Source organism: Camelina sativa, chromosome 8, assembly GCF_030686135.1.
Source record: "Camelina sativa cultivar CO46 ecotype springtype chromosome 8, ASM3068613v1".
Lineage (NCBI taxonomy): Eukaryota > Viridiplantae > Streptophyta > Magnoliopsida > Brassicales > Brassicaceae > Camelina > Camelina sativa.
In genome coordinates, this window is record NC_141887.1 from 22,061,009 (window position 1) to 22,070,281 (window position 9,273).

Sequence of the window (9,273 nt, forward strand, 5' to 3'; positions counted from 1 at the left end):
AACAAAAATAATATATATATATATACACATATAATATAATATATATGTTTATATTAATAAGTAAAATATTTTTTTTGCAACTAATTTATGTAAAATATCTAAAATAAATGTTAAGTTTTTCTTTTTTTGCTAAAAACAAAAAAAATAGTTTTATAATTCTATTTTATTTAATATGTTATAGATTTAATATTAATTAATTTTTTATTTATTTATATATGGGTAACCCATATAACCCATTTAGCCATTGAGTTTTATATTATTGGGTTTGGGTATATAAATTCAACGCATTATAATAAATGGGTCGGATTGAACCTGTCCACGAAAGTCTAGAACCCATGTGGATATAAATTGGGTCGGATTACCCATTTTGACACCCCTATTAGCAGGTCAACTATACATTCATATATGTATATACGATATTAATAAAATAATTACATTATTCCTATAAAGAAAAAGGTTGTGGCGGACGATGTGAGAAAATGTTGGGGTTATATATAGGTGGGTGAGCTTAGATGCTTAGGCTTTTGACATAAATCTTCTAATTTGGTATATACGTTCTAATTTCTAAAAATTTAAGGTATCATATCTCTCTAAAACTAATATACATAACACATATATAAGTTTATATAAATATAAATTAATGGGGAGGCAGCCATGTTGCGACAAGCTTCTGGTGAAGAAGGGAAGGTGGACGGCGGAGGAAGACAAGAAATTGATAAATTTTCTATTGAACAACGGCCACTGTTGCTGGAGGGCTTTGCCTAAGCTGGCCGGTCTCCGTCGCTGTGGGAAGAGCTGCCGTCTACGGTGGACCAATTATCTTCGACCTGACTTGAAGAGAGGTCTTCTCTCTGACGCCGAGGAACAGCTTGTCATCGACCTTCATGCTCTTCTCGGCAACAGGTTTGAGCTAGTTTTAACTATTAACCAACTTGATGAATACCCGCGCATAACGCGGACTTATGGCTTACCGTTATTTTAACAATTGTGCTAGTAATTTGTTTTTTTTATTTATTTTTGGTTTTTTTAATTGTTAAAATTTTGAAAAATATATTTTTGACATTGATTTTTTTTAATACTTCAAAAAGGTTTTCTCATTTTGTAATTGAATTATTAGATATATGAATGAACAACTTTATTTTGAGAGATTTAAATATTCTATAATTTTTGTTTAAAATTTATTTCAAATGAAAGCTTGATCTAAATATGCATATTTTGTAACAAAGAGGTTTTTGGTTGAATAAATTTTACATTCATTCAAAAGTAGCATAAGTATTTAGATAACTTCATACTTAAACTTCTCAATTATATACTATGAAACACTAATATTTTCTTTTATCAAAAATTGCAGCTTGGCTAACTCTTTAATAGATATAATTAAGATAGACAGTTTCCTTTTATGTTAGCTCTTCTATTTCTTGAATATAACTCTTTAATTTTTTTGTAATAATAATTTCATTTAATTTTCTTTTTGACAACTTTTAAATATTAGAATATGAAAACCCCCTTCTTCTTTGTCTCTGTATTTTTCTAACTAATATTCTACAGTTTAATTCAATTATCTTCCATTTGATAGTGAAGAAAACCTCAATCTTCATCATATATAAAATTTTATTTCTTTTGGGACAAACTTTCATGAATTTTTCTATATTATTAAGAAATATCTCGATTATTACTACAACTCTTCAAAATATTGACGAAATTATAACGCCTAAAATGATACATTCATTGTTTACGCCAAGAGGAAGAAGTGACTCTTTGATTTACTCCTCATGCCCTTTTATCTTTTGGTGATGCATGTACTTTCTTAGGACATGTTCTAAGCCTCTCTAAATCTCTTATGTGAATATTGAAACTGTTTTTGGGATATATATATATATATGTATATATATATATATATAAAGACATAAGATGTTTCATATTCCTTTTTATTTTAGGTTTGTTTGCTTTTAATGATGATAGACAGGTGACACTCTCTCCACTGCTGACGTGTCATTCGAATGGAGAGAGTTAGCCAACTTTTATAGTATAGATTTCTTTTATAATATGTAATTGATCATTGGTCATAAATTCTAATTATACATGCATGCATTAACTAAGCCTTCTTGATTAGTAAACTTTTTTCTAATATGTATTATGGATCAGCGATGTATAACTATAACACTACAAGAAAACATCTGATTTCCTACCGCAAATATTGTAAGAAAATGGTAGGAAACACCTGTTTTTTACTGTTTTCCTACAAAAAAAATATTGGAAATAGCCCAAAGGTAATCACTATTGGTGAGATTTTCGTAGAAAATTTCCTATAAAGTTCCTACGAAATATTATTCGTAGTAATTTCGAAGGAAAGTGGAAGGAGGTTTTTTTAACTATTTTCCTACCAGAATATTAGTAGGAAATTCATTCTTTCTATTTTCCTACCAAACTGGTCTTACAATTTTCCTACAAACTTAATAAAAAATATAATTAACAAATGTAGTTTTCTATAATTATATTAATTTCGAATTTAATCAAAAATTTAAAATCATTCATTATTAATCCAAATTATATATATAAAATCAAATTATTAAAAAATTAATCAGAAATACAATTTTTTTAAACTAAATTACAAACTTAATAAAAAATATTTACAATCTAAATATTAAATATAAAAAATTAATAGGTTTGCTTGAGACGATGCGGTGAAGCAACTCCTCCGGTGTGAGCACCTCCTCCGGTGTCCCAAGAATCTGGAACAACACTGGAACAACACTGGCTACGGTGATGGAGATTCCCAGATTACTTCCGCCAGCATAGATCAGATTAGGTAGAGTCATGAATTGTGGTCTATAATGATGGTGATGGATCGATTCAACTGTCAGTGGTGTCTTGGTTTCTTTTCCAGTGAAGAAGAAGACAGAGATCAAAGAGGTAGAGAAAGAGATCAATTGCTTATCAGCGAGATTGGAGTCACTCCAATTAGAAAACGTTGAGCAAAATTTTTGGATTTCTAAGAAGCACAAAAGAAAAAGAGAAGAAGATGAAAAAAGAGGAGGAGAAATTTTTGACCCAAAAAAATAAAAAAAAAAGAAGAAGAAGTTAAGAAAGGAATGAGATGGAGGCTGGAGCGTAAAGCTTTTAGATCTAGGGTTTTTATCAATTTTCCTACCAAATTTTTACTACAAAGCTTTTTATTTTTATTTTAAATTTATTACCACATTTCTTTTGTAGGAAATACGAAAGAATTTTTCCTACCGTATTTATTCTAAGTCTTCTCCTTTCATATTCCTTCTGGTTTCTTACTAATTTTTCTTCAACCAAATTATTAGTAAGAAATTTAAAATAAACATTCCTACCAAATTCATTCAACATCTTTTCCTTTTATATACTTTCAGTTTTCTTACAAAATTTTTCCTTCAACCAAATTAATTGTATGATTTTCGTAGAAAATTTCCTACGATTTTCTCATACTATTTTTGTATGGAAATTATCTTCGTTTTTCCTACGAAAATTGTGTTTCGTCAAAATCAGGTAGGGTTTTGGTAGGAAAAAATTTCCTACCAAACTTTTCGTAGAAAATTTTGTAGGAAAACATGATGTTTTCTTGTAGTGTAATACATATTAAAAAAAAATAGCCCTATACGATGTATAACTAGAATACATATGCATGCATTAACTAAGTCCTATACGATGTTGTCACAAACAACGAGACTATTTGCCAAAGTTCAATTCACCAATATAGTGCATGGCTTATATCATATACAGAGCCGTCGCACATAATTATGAGGCCACAAGCCCAAAAACATTTTTAAGCCTGTTAAAAAACAAATTAATGAAAACACAAAAAATTAAATGAGTTTTGAGAGTCGAACTCGTGACTTCTCAGTCCATCTTCCACTACTTATACAGGTAGGCTAACCGAATTTTCAGTGAAATTAGGCCGAATTTAGACTATATAATTTGCGGCCGCAAGCTGATGCTTCATTAGCTTGTATATTGGGCCGGCTCTGATCATATGCATGTTGTTAGCCCTGTATTTAACAAGTTTGGTGTTCTTAGCTAGTACTCGTGTACATTTCACATGATTGCCATCATTATTTTCATATAAAGTTATTCCGAGGTAAAATAACTTTCACATGTACTTTATTAAAAAAAGTTAGTTCAGTCAAACTTGATGTCTTACTTTGTGAAACATCAAAAAAAGCTATAATATATATGTTGTCTAATGGTAAACGCTGTAGAAAATGTAATTGTGATGAAGAATGAAAACTGATCTTAATCTTTTTTAGTTTCATTTAATTCATATATTTCTTTGACATATAACTTATTAAAATTTTATACAATTTCCAAAATTATTAATCTTTTTTAGTTTCATTTAATTCATATATTTCTATATTAAGAATTATTTTAAACAACCTCTCAGGATTTAACATGTCATTCATTAACATTTTTTAGAAAAAGGAAAATTTTAAATTTATGGAAATAAAAGAACTAAACACAATATCCCACATCGGTTAGAAATTTTTTAGACAATGGTTCAAAACCATTATAAATAAGATTAATATGCTACCAACAACGAATGAGCAGGAAAGCTTGATTTATCAGGCATCCAAGTTCAAAAGTTTTATATTCGGTTTGATATGGTTTTTTATTTAATCAAACTATAACTTTAAAAAGTTTCAAAAAATATATTATAATATTTAAACATTTTAAAAGTTTAAATATTATAAATATTGAAACTTTTAAAAGTTTCAATATTATATATTTCTTAGCTTTTAAAAAGTTTTTAAATATTATAAGTTTTAAATTTTAAAAGTTAAAAATATTATAAATATTGAAAAATTTTAAAAGGTTCAAATTTTATATTTCGAAACCTTTTAAAAGTTTAAAATATTCTAAATATTGATGCAAAACATAAATTATCATATTTATCTACATTTGTGCTTTTTATTTCTTATGAGCTGTAAAACATATTTTTGTGTATGACTTTATAGATGAGTTGATATTCTTTCATTAATTTTTTATTTTTGGGTCTAAGGAAGAAGGATTGACATCGCAAGACCTTAATTTGATGTTTGAGTCAAATTCTGAGGTTTAAAGAAAAAAGATTGACGACAAACACACATGTTTTATTAGCTATACATAGGCATGACCAGGGTTACGGTTGTCACGGTTAAGGTTTATTAACCATCGATTATGGTTAGAAATTTTTGTAACCTTAACCTGAACCGTTTAACAAACGGTTAAACGGTTACGTTTAAATATGGTTACGGTTCACGCGGTTACTGTTATATACGGTTACGGTTATTTGATAATATGATACGGTTGATATTATTTGATGATAGAATATAATTGATATTATTTATTTATAATTAATATGTTCTTATAGTGTACTCATATTTCTATATATCATATGATTCATATTAAATAATTAATTATTAGTATATTTTATTATGTTTTTAAAATATTATAAACCAAGTAAGGATTTTGGTTTGAGAAGTTTCTAAATGCGTGGATCTAAAACCAAATAAGTATATCGATAAAATTGTCAATAATTGTGTGCATGTGTTGACTATGCTGGTAATCATGAATTTCACAAATTTTATAAGAAAAGAAATGATTTTGTTCTGGGAGTTTGATGGATTAACAAGTTGTGTGGTAGTCTAAAAAAAGGTTTTTCAGTGGAAGAATGTGAAGAAGTTGATGAGGAAGAAGAAGAAAAAGAGTATAACGAAAAACCAAACGGTAAAAGTTACGATAACAATTAACACAAAATTTGACAATGAAAATGACAAGAAAGAATATGAAGAATAAGAAAACATTAAATAAAAAACACGAAAACATAGGTGGTAGCGATTAATTAAATATGAAAACGAGTTAAATTCATGATTATAAAATTGTTTCGTTTTTCTGGTGGTCAAAGAAAATGGTTTAGGATATGTGAGGTCATCAGTTTGATTTGCCTCGCCTGGACGTCAAGTTAAATTTATGATTTTTTTATCATATTTGATTTTATAACACAGCTGATTTTTATATTTTAAAAAATTGTGTATCTGAAATTTAATTTTTTTCCTTAGTACTAATTTTAATTTGTTTTAAGAGATAATATTTTATTATCGTAATCAATCATATATAATTTTTATCAAATATATCAAATAAACCCACGCGTAGCGTGGATTCAAAACCTAGTATTATTATATAAGATAACTAGATTAGGACCCGTGCTAGAGCACATGTTGAAATTTCTTTTATTTATATTATACTTTTAGAATAAAATATAATATATTGATTATGCAATAAAAGTTTTTTTGATAAAAAATTATGCAATAAAATCATATGCTAAATATAATGGCTTGAAAAAAAAAACCTATTTTGTAAGTTTTATATTGTTAATTTTGTAATTTTATGTATGAGAAATGATATGTTTGTTGTTTGTTTTTATTTTAATTTTTGAACATGTTTGGTGAAAGTTTTTTAATATGACACGTGCTTAGGTAATATTTTATTTTTAGTTTCGCAATAAGATCTCAGAAATCACGATTAAGTGTGATAAGTTGCCAAGATTTTATTTCTTTTTACGCCTAAGAATATATATTTATGTCTAACAGTATATATTTTGTAACAATATATGAAATACTTAAAATTTTATTTAGGAAATTATATAAATCATTGGAATATTATCTTTAAGAAGATTCTTTAGGATATTCTTAAGTATATTCATATAGTCCACAGATTGACCAATTAATCTATAATGTTTTTTTGTAATAAACATATACTTAATATACTTAATGTATAACCTATTTTGTAATCAATTTATAAAAATTATATAGTTTATCAAAAAAGGTTGTGTACTTCCGTTTTATTATATAGAGATGTTTGGATTATATGATTGATGACTTTCATAAGAAACAATATATGTCTTAAATTCAGTTTCCCATCTTTGAACTAAAGTCTTCGATAGTTTTCTTTGTAAAAAAAGTTTGCACTCTATTTCCAATTTTGAAATTAACTTCGAGACAAAGTAACGTTCATCGCTTCCAAATAGAATATTATAACTTATTTTGTCAGTTTCCTTTGTGTTTTATATATTCGAAGGCACAAGACTTTGACATCTCTACCAACAACCTCAAACCATTACTATTCAAAGGAAAGCATATTCAATGTAACTAAACATATTTCTTAAATTTCATTTTGTATATAGATGGTCCAAGATCGCTGCAAGATTACCAGGAAGAACAGACAACGAAATAAAAAAATCATTAGAAGCTCCTTAAGATGGAAATCGATCCTTTGACCCATCAACCTTTTAAAAAAGTATCTTCCGATAAAAATCTCGCCGTTAAATCTAAAACTTCATCGAAAGCCAGCAATGTAAAGAGAAGTGATGATAAAAGCTTAGAGATCTCTTCCGATAAAAGCCTAGTGTTGAATGGTACAAAGGTGTATGGTTTTCGCATTCTACACCAAAATACTCATTCCTCGTTTGGCTTGCAATTAAAAACCGTTTGTCAACTGGTGATAGAATGACAAGTTGGAACGTCGCGGTGGATCCATTGCGTTTTTTGTCATGCCCCGGAAGAGAGCCATAATCATCTGTTTTTTCAATGCCCTTATTCTGCAGGGATTTGGTCGGCTTTAGTTGGTAAACTCCTCTCTCAGCGATATTCCACAAACTGGGAAACTCTGCTTACTCTCCTCACAGAAAAGTCCATTGGCAACGAAGGCCTCTTTCTGCTTAGATACGCTTTTCAGCTCACAGTTTACTCTCTCTGGACAGAGCGCAACAATCGCTGCCATGGTGGAGCACCGACTCCTTCAGCACAACTGGTTCGAGAGCTGGATAAGGTAGTACGCAATCGTCTAACCTCTATCCGGGAACAAGGTGATACAAGATATGACAAATGCATGTTAGATTGGTTTGCATCAAGATAGGCTAGAAGTTTATACAATGTATTAATCTTTACTCTTTAAAACCATGCTGCACTCGATGTAAAAACGTATTTTTCGAATAAATTTTACATTTTACTTATAAAAAAAAAAAAAAAAAAAAAAACTTAGAGATCGATGAGACGACAAAAAATACCATAGATGAAAGTAGCACGATCACTCATCAAAATAGTTCAAAAGATGATTATGAGTTACTTGGTGATATTATTCATAACGATGAAGATTTATTCAATATTCTATGGACCAACGATGAACCTCCACTAGTTGGTCCATCATGGAGCAATAATAATGTCGGTGTTGTTGGAACAGTCGGAGACAAGAACAACATTGTGACCGGGGAAGATCTTCCGACATGGCCATTAGAAGAAAAGAACGGTGACAGTAGGATGTTTTTAGATTATTGCCAAAACTTTGGCGTTCAGGATTTTAGGTTCGAGTGTTACCATGGTTTTGGTCAAAGCTTCATGGAGACTGGTCACAAGGATTAATTAGCATATGCAAGTACACATGGCACATCTACAGACATATACATATTTAAATACGCATACACATCATAGTAAGATAAAAGTAATGTATGAAGAATCATGTAAAGCAGTTAAAGAAGCACCATGGTTTTCAAAAAGTACGTATAATATTAGGGTAACGGTAAAAGTATCAATAGGGTTATGGTTAATTAAGATCACTTTACTCAGAGTTGTTCCTCAGAATTATTCCTATTCAACCAATATTTTTTTTTCTTTCTTTGACAGCCCAGCTGGAGACTTTTGGAATCCAGATTTGGTGTTTTTCAGAGTTTTTTATTTTGGTCAAAGGGCGTTATCATTTCACGTGAACACGATGAGCTAGAGACTCGGTTTGTATATTACCATCATTAAATATAAAATGTGTTGATATCGTATTTTTTTTTTTTTTTGACCACCAGCCTCAGCTAGTTGGCCCATTAGCCAAATTTCTACGTTCGTAAAAAGCGGGATTCGATCCCTGGTGTGATAGTACTTTTTATAAATGGATTTATCTCATGTCACTGCACTAAGGTCACTTCACATCGTAATTTATGTAATGGAAATGTAAAATCAATTGTCACAACAACTATTTTTTTTATATATATTTAACTGCAATTTGAAGCAATTTCTCTTTGTGGAAATCACACATGCAAAGTTGCAAACTATATACAGTAAAACCTCAATAAATTAATACTCTATAAATTAATAAACACTATAAATTAATAAATTTTGCTGGTCCCAAGTCGGGCCAGTGTAAAAATTAACAATATTCGATAAGATAATAAGATAATAATTTTTTCGAAATCTCCTTATAAAATATGGTCCCAATAATATCATAAAT

The 9,273-nt window shown here is 29.0% G+C and overlaps 1 protein-coding gene across 1 annotated transcript; it reads left to right on the top strand.

Moving 5' to 3' along the window:
• Positions 1–717: 717 nt before the first annotated feature.
• Positions 718–8,551, top strand: LOC147940307 (uncharacterized). The gene is made up of 4 exons (XM_087461252.1): positions 718–903; positions 7,184–7,507; positions 7,604–7,864; positions 8,041–8,551. Exons 2-4 carry the CDS (start codon positions 7,258–7,260, stop codon positions 8,415–8,417), a joined length of 888 nt encoding a protein of 295 aa, XP_087317378.1. The 5' UTR covers positions 718–903; positions 7,184–7,257; the 3' UTR covers positions 8,418–8,551.
• The last annotated feature ends 722 nt before the right edge of the window (positions 8,552–9,273 follow it).

What these genes read in the sequence shown, in the direction of transcription:
- LOC147940307 (XM_087461252.1), top strand. Translation starts at nt 7,258, where the DNA reads ATGGAAATCGATCCTTTGACCCATCAACCTTTTAAAAAAGTATCTTCC. An exon ending in TTGTCAACTGGTGATAGAAT is followed by an intron (nt 7,508 to 7,603) that starts GACAAGTTGGAA and finishes CTTATTCTGCAG; the next exon opens with GGATTTGGTCGGCTTTAGTT. An exon ending in AACCTCTATCCGGGAACAAG is followed by an intron (nt 7,865 to 8,040) that starts GTGATACAAGAT and finishes AAAAAAACTTAG; the next exon opens with AGATCGATGAGACGACAAAA.